General features: G+C 43.1%; 1 protein-coding gene across 2 annotated transcripts; it reads right to left on the minus strand.

The window, feature by feature from the left end:
- Positions 1-145: 145 nt before the first annotated feature.
- Positions 146-23,227, minus strand: LOC108787269 (apical endosomal glycoprotein-like). Of its 2 annotated transcripts, XM_018556770.1 has the most exons (14): positions 23,111-23,227; positions 21,783-21,914; positions 21,309-21,430; positions 20,648-20,867; positions 20,064-20,201; positions 16,452-16,585; positions 15,970-16,060; positions 15,737-15,886; positions 13,270-13,404; positions 12,392-12,519; positions 7,482-7,590; positions 5,615-5,616; positions 2,128-2,301; positions 146-208 (listed from the first exon to the last, which is right to left on the minus strand). In XM_018556770.1, the coding sequence occupies exons 1-14, from the start codon at positions 23,166-23,168 to the stop codon at positions 167-169; spliced, it is 1,635 nt and encodes a 544-aa protein (XP_018412272.1). In that variant the 5' UTR covers positions 23,169-23,227; the 3' UTR covers positions 146-166. The 2 variants fall into 2 exon arrangements, with proteins under 2 accessions (XP_018412272.1, XP_018412273.1); XM_018556771.1 differs by lacking the exon at positions 5,615-5,616 and having other exon boundaries at positions 2,128-2,303.
- Positions 23,228-23,317: the final 90 nt, after the last annotated feature.

Genomic DNA, 23,317 nt, shown 5'->3' on the forward strand with positions numbered 1-23,317 from the left:
GTCCATTTATTGAAAAACAATTGGCAAGCGCTTTTGGGGCCGCACAGAGTCCCCGTCATCAAGGCTCAGACTAGATATCCAGTCTGAATGAGATGTCTTCTCAGAGTGGTGGATATGCAGGGGAGGTCCAGGATTACTGCCCTGTGATTGGATGGCCTTTTAACTTTCATCTCCCTGAGCTGGTGGAAGCCATGTCTTCATTCTGAAACTAAATACAGATGGATATTTTAGCTGGTTACAAAGGCTGTAAAAAAAAAAAAAAGGATTAAAGAGACCCTGTCCCTTTGCCCACTGAGGAGCATTTATCATGTACTGAACTAGAGTGTACTATTTTGTGAATGCATTGAAATGCGAACATGGTCAGTGAGTTGTACTGGAGACATGTTTTGCATCTTGATGGAATTCAAGCTGTTTTTGGAACCCCATAGAATGAATGGCATTGTATCATCGGCAGGTAATGCTCTGACTTGATATAAATGCAGCCTCCACCATTAAATAAATCCCCATTCTTCAGCTCTGTCCCTAGTTTCCTCCTTGGTCCAGTGCTGCACTTTATTTACAAGCAGACTGACTCGCATCATTCTGCTCATCTCTTGAATGCCCAGCCTGTTTACGTGCCGGCTAGGCTCACAGTACTCCAGGATTGAACGGTACTTTTACATCACTTCAGCGCTGCTCATTCCAGGAAGAATCCGCAATGCTAATATGATCCAAAGTAAATCTCATTCTTTTAGGGCCTAGTCACACTTTTGTCTTTAAAACCTGCTTATTGTTTGTGGATCCCAATGTGATGAATCAAGAGGAACATCTCCTTACAATGTGCCTAAAACCATAGGTGTTTAAAGGAGAACTATGGGGTAAGTGTTTTTCCCCATCGTTCTCCTCAGGGTCACGGGAGGACATATACTGACGGCCTCCCGTGACCCAAAGCTCAGTATATAGCTCGCGGTATGCTGAAACTGCAGCAGCAGGGACGGATCCTGACATTACTGTAGAGATCCACCCAGCTGCGTGATACAGAGCCAGCTGTACCTGCCCCCTCCCCAGTTTGTTCCTCCAGTCAGCGCTGGAGGATCGGACAAGGGAGGGGGTGAATCCCTGCAGGGAGCCGTGAGTGACAGTCACAGCTCTCTGCAGGGACAGGATCGAGAAGTGAGCGAGTGACGGTATGTGTTCACTACCCGATCTATTGAGCCGAAGTGTGACAGTTTCATTGTCACACGTCGCCTCGAACTATGAGGATGAGTGATTTTTCACTCACCTCATAGTTCTACTTTAAAGACTGCTGAGGCAGCCGAGTTGGCTCCATGCCAGGCTTGCACTAATTAAAATATTAATTCTTGAAATTCTTAGACATTTTGACCATTTTTGGGAGAATTCAAATTGCAGTTTGATTTTCTTAATGAGGGCAGTACTGCCAGACCTTCCTTTTTAGAATTGCATGCTGGGGTGAAAACCACCTTGAATACTTCTGGGTGGTGTCAGAGCTTGCTTCTAAGTCCTGTCCCCACCCATTTCTATTGGCCCATCACTATAATGGCCAATCTGACTGGTCACTAGGAATGGACAACAAGGGGCAAGCAACCTTCTGTAATATAATGAATAGTTGAAGCTTTGCTCATCACTATGGCCAGTCCTGTGCATGAGAAAAGGGAGGCTGTTGCAGGTATGAGAGAGTCTCGTTAGTCTTAGACCCCCTTAAGCTAGCCATTCACTGTTAGAATGTTGGCTGAAATTCTAACTGTGGGTGCCACTGGCTTGACAAACTTCAAGTGAAAAATCAGAGCCAGGCAGAAAATTGTTGGCTAAGATGTGACTTCAGCAAATAAGCTGCAATCACAGTTCAGGTATCTTGGAAGCTGTGGGCACCAGCTGTCAGAATCAAATAGCCAGCAGGGGAGATTTCCTCCATCCACTGTGTTTAGCATGGATGGGGAAATTGAAGGGTTTTCTCTGATTCAGCCCACGTGTATATCTCGCATATATCTTGAAAGCTGCCAGAGGCCTCTGGCAAATGTTTGACTAAAACCAGACACCTCCATACCGTTCTGTTATCTGACACTATGCCAGACCTGACTGCCTGGCACATAGAGTGCAAGAGCCTCTACGTACTTCCAAATGAATTACCTGCTCATATGACACATTATCCAAGCCGTCTATTTGGTCCCCTTGTTCAGGCAGTGATGGGCCATTCCCATGGTTTCTCTTCCATTTCCGGTAGATAAAGAAGACTAGCAGCGAAAACAGGAGGATGATGATCACAATGATAACTGTGGCCCAGATCGTTCCTGAATTCTGTTTCTCCGCTAGAACAAAAGTCCACAATATCAGTTATTAGTGATTAGCAATGGCAGCTGTTTTCTTCATGATATCTGTTCTAAAAGATAACAATGTGAAAGGTTGTTCTAGGCCGCCTTTATATGAACTCACTGACATCAACAACGGATCCAAACGTTAAAGGGTTATTAAACCCTCTGTTTTGTTTGCATATATCTACTGCTAGCAAGCCGTAGATATATGCAAAAAGTGTAAAACAAAACAAAACCCCGCTTTAAAGGTTAATACTTACCTGTGTCTACCCCGCGTGCTCCCATCCGAAAATGTGAAAATGCTCGGGCGGCTGCATGCGCAGTTCACATTTTCGGCCGGGAGACGTGGAGAGACACAAGGTAAGTCTATGGACGCGTGCACCCGCATGCAGATACCGTGGGACAGGAAGTGCCAGCAAGCACAGAGGAGTCGGCGCTGGATCAGAGACCCGCCGCAGCGCTGGAGGGACAGATGAAAAGGACAGGAAAGAAGATCGGATTAAGAGATATCATTTAAGGTAAGTGCTGGCATTAACATTGGGGGGAGGGAAAAATATCTTTTGACTTTGATGTCACTTTGAATAGAATCTTTCAGGAATTGCCATTTATAAAAATCTGAAGCTGCACTCTTGCATTGCTTTAACTGTACAATCCTAGCTCTTAGCGAAGGCTGTCCAAGTGGATATTCATTTGTAATCCATTCTTGCCAAAGTGGAAATGTTACCTCAGCGTCAGGAAGTAAGGCCCTCGTGAAGGCCTTAAAAGGGGATCTTTCCTTTTTTTAAATGGTTTAAACCATTTTGCCACAGTTTGATGAATGTGAAGGTCACAACCAGAATAGGGCAGTGGATTATTTCCTATTTGAGCATGTGGATTTATGCTTCAGCTGTGATGACCTACAGAAAGCATCTTGGCTTATTCTCCATATGGGTCTGCTGTCCACATAAATGCAAACAGCACTCTGGTTGGTTAAAGAGGTGGAATGCCAACACTGTCCAGGGAGTGACTGACTCACTTAGTTTATGAGGGACAACACCTATGAACCTACCTGTAACATTATCATCAAGTATATCACTGGAGAACAGAGCTCCCACCTGCCTCTGTGTACAGTCTAGAGCAGTGGTTCTCAACCTGTGTAACCTCAAGACCCACATGTCCTTGCTCATTAAGTCGTGACCCAAGTTGCACTGCAATGGAACGCAGTGTGGGCTGCTGTGCTGGGACTGAGCTCCATCCATATGTGCATCCACTTGTACAGCTTCCTTGCGCGCCCTGTACAGGTGCCAGGAGCCAGATTGTGATGTCACTGTCTTGGATCTTCGGCCACCCACAAGGTTGGGGGTTAAGAAGCCTGCTAAACCCTCAGGGAAACCTTCAATAGTAAGAAGGCGAGATGGTGGATTAAGAAGCCAGTGTACCCCTACGGGGACCATCCAGAATATAAAAGGAACCAGCCTTCCTGAAGAAGCAGTGACTGAGAGCCCTTTCAGTCAAAGGAGAGAGATTCCCTTTTGATTAACTGGAGCCAGACAGAGGGACAGGAGAACAATGTCCCGGTTGAGGTTAAAGACAGAAACTACTAGTCAAAAAGGAAGTCCTGACAAAAGCGGGAATGTGAAGTTCTGCCCAGAACAGGATCCAAACTAACTATCTTGCATTGGCTAGACCTAGACTTCTGATCCCTACCTGATGGTTGATATATGCCACCTCCATTCAGCTGAATCTGGTTCACCTTCTTCCAGGATGGTTAAGTGCTGCAGAGACACCCAAATCACCTGAAGTTCCAGGATGGTGATGGAAAAATGAGACCAGACTGCCCAACAGGCTGGCATCTGTTGTGAGGATCTTCCAGAACGTAGGAGTAAAGGGTTTCCCCATTTCAGAGCTGACTTGCTAATCCACCAGGCTAGAGAAAACCTGGTCCTTGATGCCAGAAGAATAGATCTGTTCAGGAACCTAACTGATGACAGAATGTTGCGTAGTAGAAGCCTGGATTGAAACTGGCTCTCTTAGAAGTCTACTGAGGCCAAAATGCGGGACTCTGCCCCAAAAGAAGCTTGAGTACTATTTTGAGGCAACAAGCTTGAAGGAACACTACGCTTAGGTGTACAGTCCTGGCCAAAAGTTTTTAAACTGACACATATTCATTTTCACAAAGTCTGCTGCTTCAGTGTTTTAGGATCTTGTTGTCAGATGTTACTATGGTATACTGAAGTATAATTACAAGTATTTCATAAGTGTCAAAGGCTTTTATTGACAGATTATGTTTCTGCAAAGAGTCATTATTTGCAGCGTTGACCCTTCTTATTTAAGACCTCTGCAATTCACCCTGGCATGCTGTCTCTCAACTTCTGGGCCACATCCTGACTGATGGCAGCCCATTCTTGCATAATCAATGCTTGGAGTTTGTCAGAATTTGTTGGGTTTGTTTTTGTTCACCCGCCTCTTGAGGATTGACCACAAGTTCTCAATGGGATTAAGGTCTGGGGAGTTTCCTGGCCATGGACCCAAAATTTCAATGATTTGTTCCCCAAGCCACTTATACTTTTGCCTTATGGCAAGGTGCTCCATCGTGCTGGAAAAGGCATTGTTCATCACCAAACTGTTCTTGAATGGTGGGGAGAAGTTGCTCTTGGAGGATGTTTTTGTACCATTCTTTATTCATGGCTGTGTTCTTAGACAAAATTGTGAGTGAGCCCAGTCCCTTGGCTGAGAAGCAACACCACACATGCTTTACTGCTGGCAGGACACAGGCCTGATGGTAGCGCTCACCTTTTTCTTCTGCGGACAAGGTATTTTCCGGAAGCCCTAAACAATCGGAAAGGGGATTCATCAGAGAAAATGACTTTTCCCCCCAGTCCTCAGAAGTCCAATCCCTGTACCTTTTGCAGAATATCAGTTTTTCCTGGAGAGAAGTGGCTTCTTTGCTGCCCTTCTTGACACCAGGCCAACCTCCAATGTCTTCCCCTCACTGTGCGTGCAGATGTACTCACACCTGCCTGCTGCCATTCCTGAGCAAGCTCTGTACTGGTGGTGCCCCGATCCCGCAGCTGAATCAATTTTAGGAGACGGTTCTGGCGCTTTCTGGACTTTCTTGGGCGCCCTGAAGCCTTCTTCACAACAGTTGAACCTTTCTCCTTGAAGTTCTTGATGACATTCTGGAGTATATGCAAATTGCCATCATACAAACTGAAGCAGCAGACTTTGTGAAAAATTAATATTTGTGTCACTCAAAACTTTTGGCCAGGACTGTAAATAGGGCACCATTGAATATAATTTAAGCCCGGTGTCCTGCATTGAGGCACTTCTTGTAAACCTTCTTATCGCGCTTCAACTTGTGTGTGAATGGGGCCTAATTGAATGGGGCAACAGCGGAAGGAGAGGGCATACTACTCAAGCACTGTGTACTTTGATGACTTTTTTTCTGTAGTAAGCACTGTGGAGCAATTCATCCTCAACATTCACTGTAGAGGCATGGAAGTTCGGCAAGTTCTCTCAGCAGTTCAACTCCCCTTGCTTTCCCACCCAGCAGTAACTCCACAGTTCAGCTACTCCTGCCAGCAGTAAATCAGCTAGTTAGCTTTCCCTGCTCCCCTTTGCAGCAGTAACTCTGCAGCTTAGCTCACCCCTCTCAGCAATGACTTTGCAGCCTTCTAATCCCTAATGTAAACACAGAACATGCTCCCTAGAAGAAGGGAGCAGGGTGAGCTCAGTTGCTGAGAGAAGGACTTGGAGAACCTCAGTGCTTCTGCTGTGAACGTTGAGGATGAAATGCTCCACAGTGCCTCCAGCCACAAAGGCCAGTAGAGGCCCATTTTCTGCTTGTCAATAATATATAAGAAAACTTGACAGACACTTTAAGAATACATTCTAATTGGAAAGGCCCACCATGCTTTGCAAGCTGAGTATCATAAATGTGCCCTGTTCTAAATGTTATTTAACCCCTTCATGACTGAGGCCTTTTTTTCATTTTTTGCACCCATGTTATATTCCACATTTTAGGCCTGAAAATTACTTAAAACCCCCCAACATTATATATTTTCTGAATGCCAAGACCCTACATAATAAAAAATCTAAGTAAATACATATATAAAAATAAAACATAAACTTCAGCCAAAATGATTTATTGTGTTTGAGATCGAGGAGGGAAGGGTTAGAGCCTCTATTTAGATATTTCTTTCCGATCAGGACAGGAAGTGCTAGTACACATCTACAGACAAAAGCACATTTTACTAAAATGGAAAAAGATTTAAAATGTCTGACAATGTTTTCATTTATTGTCTGCGCCTTCTTGTCACAATGACAACCCCCCAATTCATGTCCGTGTCACAGGAACAAGAACTGAGAGAAGAATCTATGCAATATGGTCACTGTAAGTAATCCCAATTCATTGGGTTGATGGGTAATTTTTAGCAACCTATCCCTGTTTTGCAGTAAGTTTCATCAAGGTACTTTTTATGTTCCAAAGGGGTGTATATGGTGGTTGCTGCAAACCCAAAGCCTACACTACCCTGGCAGTGGGGGCCACAGGGGAAGAGACGAATGAAGGAGTCTGCCTACTTATTTCCAGTTCAATTTTGTGTAGTCCCTATCTATATTCCTTTAATCTACTCCACCATGTATGAAACCACTAATAAGGCTCAGCAGCCTCTCCTCTCCGTGTGTAGCACTCGCTGCCTATATGTTCCATGTCCCAATAAGACAGATTTGAATCCAGACATTTAATGTATAGCATCATAATAGTAACAGTGATGCTTTCAATCCCCTCTGTGTCTGTGCATATGTATCCACCGCCAGAGAAGGAGAAATATAAAAGTGGATGGGCTTCTTCGTCTGTCTATCCCTCTGCAGCCCCCACTGCCAGGGTAGCATTTGTTTTGGGTTTGTGGCAACCACTGTATACACCCTTTGGGCCTTAAAAAGTGCCTCTGACCTTGATGAAGCTTACTGCAAAACATGGCTACCTCAGCTACCCAATTGAAGTCAGTAAAAAGGTTGTGGACCCAGGAGCATTACTTCATACTTGAGATAATATGCCTGTACAAATGAATATGTAACTGGTAGCAGACAGGAGCAATTGCTAGAATAAGAATTCTAAAATATAAAATAGTTTTCCAGCTCCAAACAAACAGATTTTACCATTCAAATTCAATATTCGGGAGGAGTTCTTACCTTTGTGCTTTGGCTCCGAATTACAGAGTAGGTCAGGAGTGTACTTCACATTGTCCAGTGCCACAATGGAACCTTGAGGACGAGAACCCTTCGATGCCTCAAATACAATCTGTAAGACCATGAGAATTATACAGGAATGGGCAATGGGAAAAATAGGAATTTGTTCTTCACATAAAAAAATCTTTTTCTTGGAGTCCATTGAGGGACACCGCTCTGAAGAATTCTGATACCTAGGGTTATGCTGCTTCCCCTTTAGAAGAAATGGACAGTAGGCAAGCAAAAAAAATTAAAGCCTGACACTTTAAGGACCTAACCCTTCCCACCTGTCAGTTTGTAGCAAGCAGTTTGAAACTAAATGAAGGGAGAGAGCTGTGTCCCTCAATAGACTGAGAAAAGGATTTTACGGTAGTAACCAAATCCTATTTTCTCTATCGCCCATTGAGGGACACAGCTCTGAAGAATTCTGAGATGTAGGGACATTCAAAGCAATCCAAATAGAGGGGTGGGCACCACAACAGCTAAAAGAACCAATTCAACAACAACAAAAAATGTAACCTTTTATTTAAACAGCTGCTTGTAGAACGTTTCTCCCAGCACTAGTATCAGAGGAGGTAGAAACATCAACTTTATAAAACTTTATTTAAAGCAAAAGTGTGAACAGAAAACCAAGTTGTGGCCTTGCAAATTTGAGTAACTGAAGTTTGATTTTCAAATGCCCAAGTACTGACCGCCCTAGTAGAATGAGCAGAAGCAGGAAAAGGGAGAACCTTATCCCGTAACGCATACTGTAGCTTGAATGACAACCTGACTAATCCACTTAGAAATAGTGGATCTAGAAGCTAAACATCATTTTCTAGAACCTTCCGGAAGAACAAATAGAGCATCGAAAAGAAGCCGTGGATGACCAACTCTAAATGCCCGCACTACATCCAAAACGATGACGAGAAATCTCCTTAGGATGAACAGGAGCTGGATAAAGTGAAGGTAAAACAATGTCTTCATTCAAATGAAAGGCTGAAAGCACCTTAGGTAAAAAGGAATCCTTTGTTCTTCTGAAGAACCAAATAGGGTTCCCTACAAGGCAGACAACTCGGAAACCTTTCTAGGTGAGGTAATGGCCACAAGAAAGGCAACCTTTTTGGATAACCAGTACAAAAAAATGTCTTGAATAGGTTCAAAAGGGGTGTTTGTAGAACGGATAAAACCCTCAGAGGAAGAGGAGACCTAATGGGGAACAACATGATTGTAATGCTCGCATGGATCCGCCCACCTGATGCATTTAGTTACTATTGACTTCCTCTGAGGCGATGGTCTGCAGAGACAGGAACTCCAGTGACACAATCCATGTGCAATCGCCTTATTTTAATTGTAAGTGCATTTTAATAATTTTAAATACATTTATTCTGACATACTACACTATGGGAAGCCTTTTTTCCTCTCTCTGAGCACAAGAGAAGGTGGAAGATGGAGGAATAGTGTTATACGGTTTTGGAAAGATAAGCCAGTGTTGGGAGGAATATACCCCAATTTATTGTCGGATCAAAAACAAAGGAGAGGATTTGGTTCTATAAATATATAAACAAAGCGCTAGTTGTTCATCTGAAATATGGTGAGCAATAGGAGTCGGTGAGTGCGGCCAGATCTTATCTTTGAGCACGGTGGAGGTAGAGCACTGATTCACTAATTGTTTATGGTGTGACGGACATGGTGTGGATTATAAAAGTTGGAAGATATTGTGACGACATGGTGATCAGTTTATGTGTATTGGTTAAGTTAAATGTGTATTGGTATTGAGTTATGTTTGAGTGCGTTATGCTGTGTGAACTGGTTATGGAAAGACTATCAGCACCATCCCTCGTTATCTCCCATTGTTCTCTGAGGGAGCTCAGAACAATGACATTCTGGCCAGGCTTCTGCTATGGCTGTCTGGAGTTCGTTAGCAGGTGGACACCTGTGGTGTTGAGCAGACCGATGGTCTGGGAGGAGGGGAGGTGGATGTGATGGGATTATATTCTGATTTCATCACTTGCTGTATAAAAGTTTGTGCAGTTGTTCAATAAAGCAGAGTTTGTTTACCCTACACTCAAGCCTTGGCGAGTGACTGGGGAAACGGGGAGCTACAGATCAGCGGGTTCCAATATCTCCTGAGCAAGGAAGAAGACAGCGGCGGACATACTCATCCTGAGTACGGGGGTCCGTCACAGATATATCTTCACATAGTTCAAGGACTTTTTTTGTATCCAGAAGTAATGGACTTCACATATGGTTATGTAGATTAAGAGGAAGTTGTACATCACTTGTGAGATTTAATATAGGATTTTCTATATGTACACATTCTATGAGATGTACTAGCACAAGTATATGTTTTTTGGTATTCACATTTTATTTATTTATGTTTTCCATGTTTATTATGGTTTATAGTGTCTTGACCAATAGACCAAGAGTTTTTCTGAACTAATATTAGCACAGGCATTGTGCAACACAGGTGTTGTGGATAACACAAAATTGTTTATCACTTTGTGACATTTTCACAATTTATAGCATATAATACTGGCCTGACTGAAAATTTAAAGCAACGACTATGGTAACACCGGACCACTTCAAGATGCAGCATAAATACTGAGACCAGAAACAACCTGCTGCATGACCACCGCAGGGCAAAGCATAAATACTGAGACCAGAAACGTCCTGCCGTCGGAAGACGAGAGAGACTTTCAGGATTTCACTTTTACCGGTATGAATCTCTAAGTCTAGTCGGATAGCTAGAGAGCCTCCCAGGATTTAATAATATCCAATATGAATCAACTAGCAGCTCTTGTAGTAGAATCTTCAATGAAGAAACAAAATAAACTAAAATAATAAACCAGAAGAGGAGGAGACACCCATTCTCCGGAGGACATTAAGCAAGAATGGGCAGGCATGAGGTGCGAGGGGTTATGTTCTTAAAGTGACAGGCTTTTAGAGGATTATTCACAAACGAGCCGAAGGATATAGCCATAGCTTAATTTTTTGTTTGCCTTGTGTCCATTTCTCCTAGAAGCAGCAGCATAACCCTACATATTGGGATTCTTCAGAGCTATGTCCCTCAATGAGCGATAGAGAAAGAAGACATGTTTATCTTAACAGCCAGGGACTCATTTTTCTTCCAGGATGTTATGCTTCAAGTTTTTAAAAGGTGAAAGAATTGTCAATCTGTAACAGTCACTGGGAGGAACAGGTTACCAGCTTTCCACTTTATCTATTTATTGCAGATGTGTGCATGTTGCCCATAGTTCTGGTTTCAAGGGAATGTAGACAAGTTTTGGGCTTATTTTCCTTGTTATTTTTTCAGCACTAAATAGTACATTTTAGTAAGTAATAAATATATTTTTTTAGTCCGGTATATAAAATGTCATTTGAATATTTTGTATCTTTGTATGCAAATTGAGCACTTGCTGCCTTTAACTCTTCTGTTGCTTCCAAAGCCATTATACAGCTTTTTTTATAGGGATTCAATCAGAGGTAGTTCATCTGAAAGGAAGCAGACTCGGCTGTGTTATCTCTTCACCCATAGTGCTCTTAGAATCCTTTGTCATGTGTACCCTATATTAAAGTGGGCCTGAAGTCAAAAACTAAAATGTGTTTCATGCGCTGGTACCTTGTCCCTTCCAGGCTGGGGACCATTTTTGCGGATGCTTCCCCATTATGTTTTTGAGGCTGCTCGGATCTGGACACCATGTTTCACACTTGGTGGCTCTGTTTTAGCCTATGCCCATTCTGGAACAGAATCTTTGCATTGATTTTTCGAGTGACAGGAGTGCGGGTCCCTAAGGACCCACGCTCTGCACTTCTTAGCCACTCTATCCCCTCCTTGACAAAAGCCTCGGGTTAAGTTGATTGCTTTTATTGTTATAGCAGCTAAGATATCTTATGCCAAAGCCTGCAAGACGGACAAGGTGTCCTTTGCATAGTTCAAGCGTAAACTGACTTGGATAATGACTCTTTTTCTACTGTCCTTTCTCTTTCTCCTTTCTTGCACTACCTCTTTGATCGGCTTTTTACCGACCTCTGATCTCGCTACTCCCGCACCTCTGGAAGGGTGCGCTGTGGTGCCATATTACTTCTATATTTACTATGTTATTTTGTTTGGGACTGGCCATGATTAGTCCTATGTTTTATGGTACCTCAGTGGCCCATTCATTGGAGTTTTAGGCCCTAGTAGCCTTGCATATTACCCGGGCTTTCTTTTCTACTAATACTATGGCGGTTATGGGCTGTCCCACTGGATTCATGATGTCCAATGATGGTTGATTTTTTTTTTGTTGTTGTTATATATGTATATGCGTTATGTATTTTCCTAAAAAATTAATAAAATACTTTGAAAGTTAAAATCTAACATTTGTTATGTTATAGGGAACATCTAGAGAGGTTACTTTTTCCAGCAGTATCCTGAAAAATGTACATTTTTTTTCTGGAGTTCTTCCTGAAAATGACCAGCACTTCCTATGCCTAGGCACTATACTGTGTCTTGTGCCTTACATCTGCAGTGTTGGATAATACAAGGGAGTGCTGCCTCTAACTGCTAGGCGCATAACATTTGGAGTGAGAATTGATGATTTCACTGCTATGCTCTTTGTTGGAGAGAAAGCTGTACCTGAGGACCTGCAGTGCAAGTATCTCCCTGCTTCTGTTTCATTCATTCCATGGATCTGTGCTTTATGAACCTCTCCTGCGGCTTCTTGAATATTCCCTCATCAGGGGCCAACTCTGGCATGACAAAGCCAAGCCCGGTCTTTACCAAAATGGCCAACTCCACAAAGAAACAATGCAGAACAGTTCAGATCAGCTTAAAAACCAAACCCATTTTGGTTCACCTCTGAGTACAGGTGACAGGTACACTTAAAACTCTAAAATCATTCTACAGGATTTACCTGGAACTCCACAGTGCTGTTGAACTGTAGCTGTTGCTCTTGCCAGTCATTGCTGTGGAAGCCACGCAAAACCCACACCGGCTGCAGGCCTTGTGAACTGGTGATATATAGAACCAGCTCTGCCAGATCTAGAACAGAGAGTAAATGTTCAGTATAATGTGTGCATTCAGATGTTGTGCAGGGGGACATTTACCACAAGATACATGACGAAACACAAGTACTCAACCAAACAGCTTAATACTTTATTGATATTTTTGTTTCTGCAAAAATATTTGTATGTTGTGTTATGCACACCTTCTATTGCAGAAGGACATCACAGCTTCCTGCTCACTCATCTGTGCCTGATTATCATTACAGTGCCGAGGTCCTCCTAGTTCTTCCACCTGTAAGTTCTGCTAAATGAGTGCACATGATGTTCCTTATAACACTGAGGCTGCTCTGGTAGTGATAATGAAGCAGGACTCTCCTACTTAGAATATAGTTACATAGTATTTGAGGTTGAATAAAGACATTAGTCCATCAAGTCCAACCTATTAGGATCTCATTCTAGGAGTACCTGTACCCCTTACAAGCCCCCCCCCATGTGATAGCAGATGGTGGTGAAATGGTTTGGAAAACCATGATAAGGCAAGCATCAGTTCCTGCAGGACAGGAACAGGTGAGAATCTGTGAGAAGTTTTGCTGACAGCCTTGTACCTTATATAGATCTTCTGAAATGTTTTTGTTTCTACACAAAACTAGAGCTACACTTTAAGGATTCAGTATATATTTTTTTTACTATGTGCAACTGCTACTTAGGTGGTTTGTTCCAAGCACACAAATTGCAAACCAATGACCGGTATGATGAAACAGTGTGCAGGATTTGTCCAGTCACTTACGGGAATGGTCCTGGGAGTCTGTACGGTACCAGAAACTGAAGCAGGATCCACCGGTAGCAGGCAGATGCTCACTGATCAGCCAAGCTGAGGTTCCCTCTGCATGCATTGCGCCTGTGTCCACAAATGCATAGTGTCCTGAAGGGGGTATGAAAGTTATTGAGTTAGAATGATGACCTACAGATATCAGATGTATCATGAAACCGAGCGCCACACTGAATCGGATAAAGTTATAAATTGCCACAGGAATTCCGCTGAGGCCCATACTTAATAAATTAAAAGAAAAAAGTTTTGGGGAACAATGTACCAACTGTAAGTTATATTTAGATGGGGAAAATGTAAGCAGCCAAACTGGGTGACAAATTATTACAGGATGCTGCTGGACACATTTAGAAGACATCACTGGGGGAAAATAGAGATCATGACTTCTACTTTAGTATTTCTATAATGTCTAGGATGTGCCTTATATTAGAATACAGTCATCTGTGTGTAGTTCATATAACATGGAGAAGGACCTTGTTGTAGGCACCTTTCAGCTACAGCACAGGCCTAAAATATTCCACAGTCAGAAAACCTTTCATGCACCTTTCCCTTGCAGTGTTTCTGTCTAGTTTTACTTATCCCCTTAAGCCCTACCCACTTTTTCCTCAAGATACTGTGGCAGATGCAAGACATCCTCCTGCCTTGGCATTATCTAGTGTAAGGCTGCGTTCACACCTAGGCGTATCGAATATGCGCGTTTGTCGCGCGTTTCGTGCCACGCGTTTTTACCGCGATTCGCTGTAAAAAAAAACGCGCAACAAACGCACGTTTCCGAGGGCTACCTGGCTGTATCCCAATGGATACGCGCGGCAAATACGCCCCAAAGAAGCTCCTGTACTTCTTTGGGCGTAGGGCGTTTTGCAGCGCGTTCCTACGCACTGTCAAACGCCCAGGTGGGAACCATGCCCATAGGCAATCATTGGTTTTCACATGTTGAGCGTTTTACAGAGCGTAGGAACGGGCTGTAAAATGCCCAGGTGTGAACCAGGCCTTAATGAATGAACTGGCATTTCTGATGGCAAAAGGAGCTCAGGTCCGTACAAATACCCCGAGGTGACCTTACAGTGTCTTTCCAGCCACAAATGACAAGGTTTCCACAACATATGCTCGTTGACATTATGTTCCAGCTTCACAGCCTTTTGCCACTTGAACCTGCTGTTCCCCTGAATTACACTTTTGTTCCTATGCGGAGCCAACAACAGGGATGAGCCACTATTGAAATGGCTGATCCCCAAGCATTGACCACGCCTGAAAGTTTTGCTGCTCCTTTAGTATTCATATCCTCTTCTCAGGTCAGACTCTTCCCCTTACTGAGCATGAACTGCCATTGTACCTGAGCAGAGAGCATTGTCGGAGTTTACGCACAATTACAGAGCATTCAGAGTGAGGGGAAGCGTCGGACGTGAGGAGAGGATATGAATAGTAATACGGCTCCTACCTCCTATATCAGCCCTCAGGGTAATATGTGCCCGCAGAAAGAAGCGGCACCAATAGTTTCTGGCTACATGACCAGACATTGACAATTAAAGTGACACTAAACTCAGACGTTAAATCTTAAACATGCATTCAAGTACCTTAACTATTAACAAAAATGTCTTATGTGTGCATCAGATCCTGAAATCATCTCTGAATTGGTGCTGACACTGTCCTTCCTTCTGCAGGGTGGCTACTTTTGTTCCCCATTGTCCCTGTGTGTGTTGTAAAGTAGCCACCGCTCCAAGCGTTGGACTACAATCTCAATACAAATTAGTAAACTAAACATGAGATTGTAGTTCATCATGGGAGTGAGCTTGTAGCGGTGGCTACTTTACAACACACACAGGGACCATGGGGAATAAAAGTAGCCACCCTCCAGAAGAAAGGACAGTGTCAGCACCAATTCAGAGATGATTTGAGCATATACAGCCAAGTGATACACAAATAAGATACATTTTTGTTAATAGTTAAGGTACTTTAATGCAGTCACTTTAAAAAACTATATCTAAATTGTGTGATTTAAAAGAAAACCGACATAGGTGTGAAAGGAATGTATTAGATACCATTTGGGCCTTTAGGCAGTAGCTGCCTTTCCTTCTACTATAAAGAAAAGCAGCACTGAGAGAAATACAGAGGATATGACATCCTCTGTATTTCTCTCAGTGCTGCTTTGCTGTGAGTGCTGCTTCTCTCAGTGCTGCTGCCCACTGAACTCTAGTTGCCTGGCTGACCTGAAACACTCACACAGGTTAGAAAGTCAGCAGGAAGTCAAAACTGCTGATCTGCATACTTGTTCAGGGTCTGTGACTCAAATTACTGTACCTGCTCGACCAACATTACAGCCAGGCAACTGGCAATTTCAGAAACAGAGGTCAGCAGTGGCAGCCTCCATATTTTTCTCAGTACAGGTTTACCATAAATGGTCTGTAGAACATATAGCATATCCCCCTACCTTCCAGTGTGCCAGGACTGTGGTCTTTCTCTGGAGCGAAGTTTGGTCTGGCCAGAGCATTCCCACATGTCCAGTCCCAATCGTAAGTGTCCATAAGGGGGATTCGAACATTGGTCCAAGCACATGTTCCCCATTCAAAGTCACATGATACTGCAGAAGAGACAGAATACATTCTCTGACTCCATAGCTAAAATAGCAGTAGGGATTACTAAAACTGAGGACTTGTTTATTACCTGCTTCATGACAACGATGATGTCTAATATGAATATCGTCCAAGGCAATATATGAACGATCTCCACCAGCACCCACTGCTTCAAACAACAGCTGCACGGAGAAGAGAGACAGTTGCCCCAGTATCAGCAGAGCAAGGGGTAAGAATAATGTGTAAAGGGTAGTACCCCATAGCAACCAATCAGATTAAACTTTACTATGATCAAATCAATAAAAGATAGACACTATTATGCATGACTGAGCTTTGCACATTGAGTAAACCATGTCTGTATTGTTAAGACTCCTTGTCTGCAGTTACAGTACAGACTGCAGACAAGATGAATGTCAACACAGCAATGTCTACAGTGTACATGGAAGGAAAAGGCAGATATAAAAGGTTATAAATGCAAAGTTCCTTGGCTATTCTCGAACAATGTAGGTGTATTAAATGTATAGTTTTCCTCTATTCACCACTAACATAGACTGTACAAGGTATTAGTCTCACCACCCAGGGTCTCTCAGACTGGAGTGCGAGGCTTTTGTGGTGCCAGCTTTCTTGATGGTTCTCACTGATACTCAGTAGCTCTCTCTTCACCTTCTTCTTTCCAGTATCCTCTTCAATGTACACAGTCAGTTTTCCTGTCAAAGATAAAGCAGTGTTTATTGCAGGATGCCACAGCAAGACAAATAATAAGAAAGTGAAGGGAACATAATTTGTTTTTAGATGTCATTTTGTTATTAGAAAGTAAACACATTGTAATACAACTAGAACACTAGTTATTGCATCACTACAATCATATAAGGAAAAGACTGAGAACAACCGTTTTCTCTGGTACATAACCCAATGGGTACATAGTATTACATAGTGTTTGAGGTTAAATAAAGACACAGATCCATCAAGTTCAATCCTTGTGTGTCTGTATGTGTGTCTGTATGTGATTGTGTATATGAGTCCCTGTGAAGTCTAGTATTTAGGAGTACCTGTACCTGTATGTTACGGTCTCTTAGGAAGGTATCTAATTGATTTTTGAACGAATCAATATTCTCTGCTGATATCACTGCTTGTGGCAGCGAGTTCCAAAATGTCACCACTCTGACTGAGAAGAAGCCCCTACGCCCTTTGTGGATAAATCTTTTCTCCACCAATTTTAGGTGGTGGTCTCTAGTCCTTGTTAGGGAGTTTACTGTAAAAAGTTTAGTGCAGATGTTGCCATCACCACTAAACATTTTGTACATCAAAATCATGTCACCTCGTAATCGCCTCACTTCCAACGTGAACTAGTTTAACTTTAGTAACCGTGTCTCATAGCTTTGGTCCTTCATTTCCTTCATGAGTTTGGTTGCCCTTCTCTGGACTCTCTCCAACTCAAGGACATCCTTTCTGTGGACTGGTGACCAAAACTGAACCGCTTACTCAAGATGAGGCCGAATCAGTGATCTATAAAGTGGCAAATTATTGCTTTGTCTCTACAGTACATTCCCTTTGTAATACAAGAAAGTACTCTGCTCGCTTTGTTTGCCGCCGCCTGGCATTGCAAACTATTGTTCAATCTGTGGTCTACTATGACCCCCAAATATGTTTCCATTTGTGACTTCCCTAGTGGAGTTTCCATTAATAAGTATTCCTCTTGCCTGTTTTTAACCCCAAAGTTCATTAAACCTCATCTGCCATGTAGTTGCCCACTCCTCCCCTATTTTATCCGGGTCCTCCTGTAATGTAATAATGTCTAAGTCCGTGTCTATTATCCTCCCGATTTTAGTATCATCTGCAAACACAGCAACATGGCTATTAACACCCTCCTCAATATCATTAATAAACAGATTAAACCGTATTGGGCCTAGCACAGAACCCTGAGGCACGCCAGTCTCAACCTTAGACCAATGTGAAAAAGAGTAATTTATCAATACTCTCTGGACACGTTCCTGTAGCCAGTTCTCTATCCATGTACACACCATTTCATCTACTACTTAGCCCATAAGGGCAGGGGGAGGGGGGGCAACTATTATTACTCCTCCTCTTTTTTGCCATTCTCTTCCTTTTTATTATCTGATTATAAATAAAAGCTCTGTAAGCCTAAATCTGGCCATCACTAGATCTCTGTTTAGCATGGATGGAGGAATCTCCCCTGCCGGCTATTGTATTCTGACAGCCGGTGCCAGTGGCTGCTTGAATACCGGAACATGGCTGCAGCTGATTGGCTGCTGTCACTGTTCGGTGGTCAATTTTCCACCTAGCTCTTTCGACAAAAGTTGATTGAAAAATTGACTTTTGTCAAACTGGGTGGTGCTGGAAGGGACAAACGTAGATCAATTTTTATCTGATTCAGCAGGAATTGGCCAAAATTCCAACAATGTATAACCAGCTACGAGCTATTGAGACCCTGAAAAATTTGTTAAAGGGCACGAAGGGTCCCTGTTTATACCTTCTCTAGGGGTGTTTAGTTACATCTCGCAGGATCCAGTTTATTGTATTAATTTTGCTATGTAGAGTGCAGTCGCAGACAGAAACCAAAACCTAAAGGATGTTTTAACTTTTCCACTCTCTATCCAAAAGTTGAAGAAAACATTATAGGCTTTAAAGTTCTCCACAGATAGGAAACAGCAGCTTATAGCTGGTGCTGCTGACTGGATTTTATTGTCATGCAAGCTCCAGGGTTGACCCAGAACAAAGACAGGCCAGGATACCCAAAGATGGGTAAAAGCAGAAGATAGCTGTTCCTGCTGACCTGATTTTAAGGCCTCATTCATACTGCCGCACATATACGCGCTGTGGCAGTGTAAGCCGATGCCACGGTGTAGGATGGCGACTTTGGCACCCAGGACTCTCAGCCAGAGGGGCTGAGAGGGTCCAGAATGTGAAACACGTTATAAGGAAGAACCTGGCTTTTCAGGTCTGTCCAGGTTTTCCTATTTGTAGCTGGGATCTGGAGCTCTGGAGATTTCGTAGAGCTCTGGGTGGGATGAGATCTCCAGTCCTGGGGCCAGGTTTTGCCATTGACCAGCCTGGGCTAATCAGGTGGCTGAGAGCAGCCTTATCAGGAAGCCAGCCCAGTGCTCAGGGGAGTGTTGGAGTTGTGTGGGTGCAGGAAGCACAAAGCCACAGCAGACTCAGGTGCGTGTGGGACACGTGGAACAGCCAGGGAAGGCTGGGAGAGGTCAGGAAGGTCTGTGACCCTAGGACCGCTGGGACACACTGCTGGGAGAGCATAGTGAGGGCTCATGAGGAAAGCCATATAAAGGACTGTCTTATGCTGCTGCTGCAGGCTATTTTGTGTTTGTCCTTTTAATAAACTGCATTCTACTTGATTTACCTGGACTACAGTGGAGTGTCCTTGTTACAGCGTGTACGTGCGTATTGTCCCATATGCAAATAAATGGCTCCATACACATAGCTGCGTATGGAGCCGTATATTTGCCTAGCGTAAAAATGCGCAAAAACAGAATGGAACCGAGATGAGTCAGCGCAGCGTATTACGCATATACACGTGTTTACGCGCACATACGCATGTACAGTTCATTAAAATTTCTATTATGAATGATGCATTCTGGGATTGCATATACGCACATACGCGTATTTACGCAATATACAATTTTGCTCTTGCGTTGTGTGTGAATGAGGCCAGGAGTTGTGACCTCACTAGCTAATATTTGTGACAAGTCAGTGACTCACTAGGTAGTGAAGTAAGGATGAGGATGAGAGCTCCAAAGCATGTAAATTCCAAACTTAGCAGCAATTCGAGCTCCAACATCTCTATCCTGACAGGGTCCCTTTAATTTACTCTACTGTACAACTCTCTGCATTGTAGGGCCAACACATCTTCTAATATACCTATTACTTTACAAGTACCTTGTAGCAGTAGGTTCCATGAACAATGCTGAGCACAAACGTCTAGCCTATGCTACTTATAGATTACATTGACCCCTGTCTAAACTGTAGCCTGCGGCACAGATTTGTGCATTTCACCAGCATTTGACCTCCTTTTAACCTGCTTCAAGTGAGTTTTGCATTCCCATAGACTTGTATGGAAAGACATACTTGTTTGAAGCAAAGAAAAGCCCATTGACACAAACCCTAAATGTAACTGAGGAATCTCAGTATTAGCCCACCATCTCTTACCTGGATCTGCCCCTCCTAGCTGGTACCAGAAGTTCAGACAGGCTTCATCTGGTTGAGCACTGTAACTACTTGATGTCAAAATGGCGGTCTTTTTCCAGGGCAAGGAGGAAGAGCTGGTATCAATCAGCATATAAAATCCTGCGGATTGGATGACAAGAGTAAGTAAGGATGGAAAGACAGGCGAGCTGGAGGAAAGGTGCCTGCAGGATCAGGTAGACTTCCCTTCTCCATAGGAATAAACATGCGCACACAACCAGCCACCCTCAGCAATTTCTATACACCTTTACAGTATGAAACTCTTCCTATCTATGCATTGTCACTCTTGCATTAGGGAACTCTTCCTAACCACATAGTAACTACTCTTACAGTAAAAAACCTTACTATTCACATCTTTTCCAATGTTATATTAAACAATTCTTTAATCTTCCTTTCACTCAGACGAAGGGCTCTTGTACTTTGTACAATTTTCCTGGGTGCATAATTAATGCTGTACCATGCAAAGCCTCCTGCCACTTCCATACTGCATCTAGCCAATGCCACCCCAGTCAACCTCATGCTGTCAGAAGATATGAGAGATCAGTCACCTGTAAAGGTCTGCAGAGTGTGATCAAAATAAGGCCCATTGTGCGATTCAGAGGGACTGTGCTGATGTAACTTCCATGTGTATGTTCCCTCGGAGGAAAAGCCACAGGTTCCAGCTTCAAAAGAACAACGTGTAGGAGTAGGGCAGGTGCCAGATGTGATAGTGATGTCATCAATGGCAATGTGACCCACAGATCCATCCCGCATCGCTTCAAAGATTAGCTAAAACATTGGCAAATGGGAAATAAATAAACATTACTTACGATTGTACCATATGGCCAATACACCATCCCAGCCACTGGTTTGTGATGCTTTGCTAGGCGCACCCGGTGTTTGTACCAGTGTTTGCATTGAGAAGACATTTTTTAAAATACTTTCCTCAAATTGCAATTAAATCCTGAATGCTTCGGCAACTTTATCTTATGTACAAAAGTTATGCGATTACTTCCCTTTCTTTTTTTAATTTACTTTTACTGGTGTTGCGGATTTCACTCTCTAATCTACATGCTTGTTCTGGGTCAGTGACACAAAGTACTGAAAACAGACAGCCCCTATCTTAGTATAAGTTCCCTGGAAGTACAAGGTTTAGTAACCATCAGGGACACTGTTTACATGGAGTCGATTCTCCCCATATGAAAGCATAGCTTTCCTGCGGATGCTTACCTGATAGTTCTGGCCAGTGAGAGTGACAGAGTCTCGGTGCCAGCGATTTCCCTGGGTTCCAGAGCTGGTCCAGATCAGCTTCTCTTCTCCTCCATCATATATACTGAATATGTTCAAAGTGCCTACATGGAATGCAAGAGAGAGCCTGGTGTGAGCGTGCGGTGTCCCAGATCACCAAATGTTTCCAAAAAAAGTCATCTCTGTGTGACACTTTAAAGTCTAGACAGAATGCGCACATCTGCTGCAGTTGCCTACCAAAAATACTATTTGACCAGTTGTCTCTGGTTTGGTACTTTCTGAGTCACAGACCCAGAGCAAGCATGCAACAAGTGAACAAGTGCTTATTTGTCCTGGGTCAATGACAAGGAGGATTGAAGCTTTAGACCTGTATGATGGCCATGATACTATCATATTTAAAAAGACAGGCTTCCTTTAAAATAAGGGATGAGGCATTAGAATTATTTTTTTCTTTACCTGTATCTGGGCCATGCATCCGATGGTGAAACGACAAGCACTGTGATTGTGAGCTAGATTGCGGGTAAGATAAAAGGCGTGCTATGTTACCACGATCCTCGCGAGAATCTCCTTCCACATACATATAACGACCTACAACAGAGAAAAGGGTTACCACAAAATATAGCAGGCCATATGTCACTGCTTTCTCCTTGCTCTTTTAACTTTTTCTCATTGTCATCAGCGGCAGTACAGGATTATAACAACTGCCCTCACATTGCACTGTGATTAGCAAGAATGTATACTACTACTACTACTACTCTATATAAAGTTGGTCATATGCCATTTCCTAGGGCACTATTATGGCTCTAAAAGATCCAGGCACCTCCTGGGTACCAAGATTTAAATCATCATTATATATTCTCTCCCTTTTCCATTTGTCTTTGCTGTCTTCCCACTCTCTTGCAGGGTTGCATTACAAGATCCAGCCAGGAGATCCAGGAGAAGTCTTATAGAAATAGCAGACCTGAGGAACTCACCTTGTACAATGACAAGCCAGAAGAAGTCTTCCTAGAAATAAAATACCAGAGGATTTTAGCTCCCACAGAGACCAGCCAGGAGAAGTCTTCCTAGAAATAAAATACCTGAGGATTTCACCTCCCACAGAGACCAGCCAGGAGAAGTCTTCCTAGAAATAAAATACCTGAGGATTTCACTTCCCACAGAGACCAGCCAGGAGATGTCTTCCTAGAAATAAAATACCTGAGGATTTCACCTCCCACAGAGACCAGCCAGGGGATGTCTTCCTAGAACTACCACATCTGAGGGATTCACCTTGTACAAAGACTAACCAGAAGTTTTTTTAGAAATATCCAACCTGAGGAACTCGCCTCATACAGAAATCAGCTACGAGAAGGCTTCCTAGAAATACAAGACCTGGTCTCCCCTTGTATGGAGACCAGCCAGGGCAAGCCTTCCTAGTAATATGAAAACAGGAGAAGGCTTCCTAGAAATACAAGACCTGAGGAACTCCCCTTGTATGGAGACCAGCCAGGGCAAGCCTTCCTAGTAATATGAAATCTGAGGAATTAATCTAGTACAGAGACCCACCAGGAGAAGTCTTACAACATAAAAGATCCCAAATAGAGATCAGCCAGGAGCATCCTCCCTAGAAATACCTATACACAAGACCTGAGGTACTCACTTTGGGCAACAATCAGGACGATCTTCTTGCAAATATTTATAAGTGTTCTGCCAGGGGTAGTAATGCTACTTCTACATAACTCTCAGTAGAAAGTGACCAATGAAGAAAAGCCTCTGCTCAAAGCAAATAGCTTTGACAAACTCACCTTGCCCTGTTGTGTGATCTGATAAGCTTCCCAACTTCCAGTCAATGTCATCAGTCATATCTTGGTACCAGCCACACAGACTCTTCTCAAAGTTACACGTTACAGACTCTAGAAAAGAAGTAGTGCCAGTAAACATGGTGTGTTTCCTCTCCTTTACCCCTTATTTATTAGATTAGATTGTGAAGAAACACTGACATAAAGATATCT

The sequence above is a fragment of the Nanorana parkeri genome, unplaced genomic scaffold, assembly GCF_000935625.1.
Source record: "Nanorana parkeri isolate BGI_ZX_2015 unplaced genomic scaffold, ASM93562v1 scaffold251, whole genome shotgun sequence".
Lineage (NCBI taxonomy): Eukaryota > Metazoa > Chordata > Amphibia > Anura > Dicroglossidae > Nanorana > Nanorana parkeri.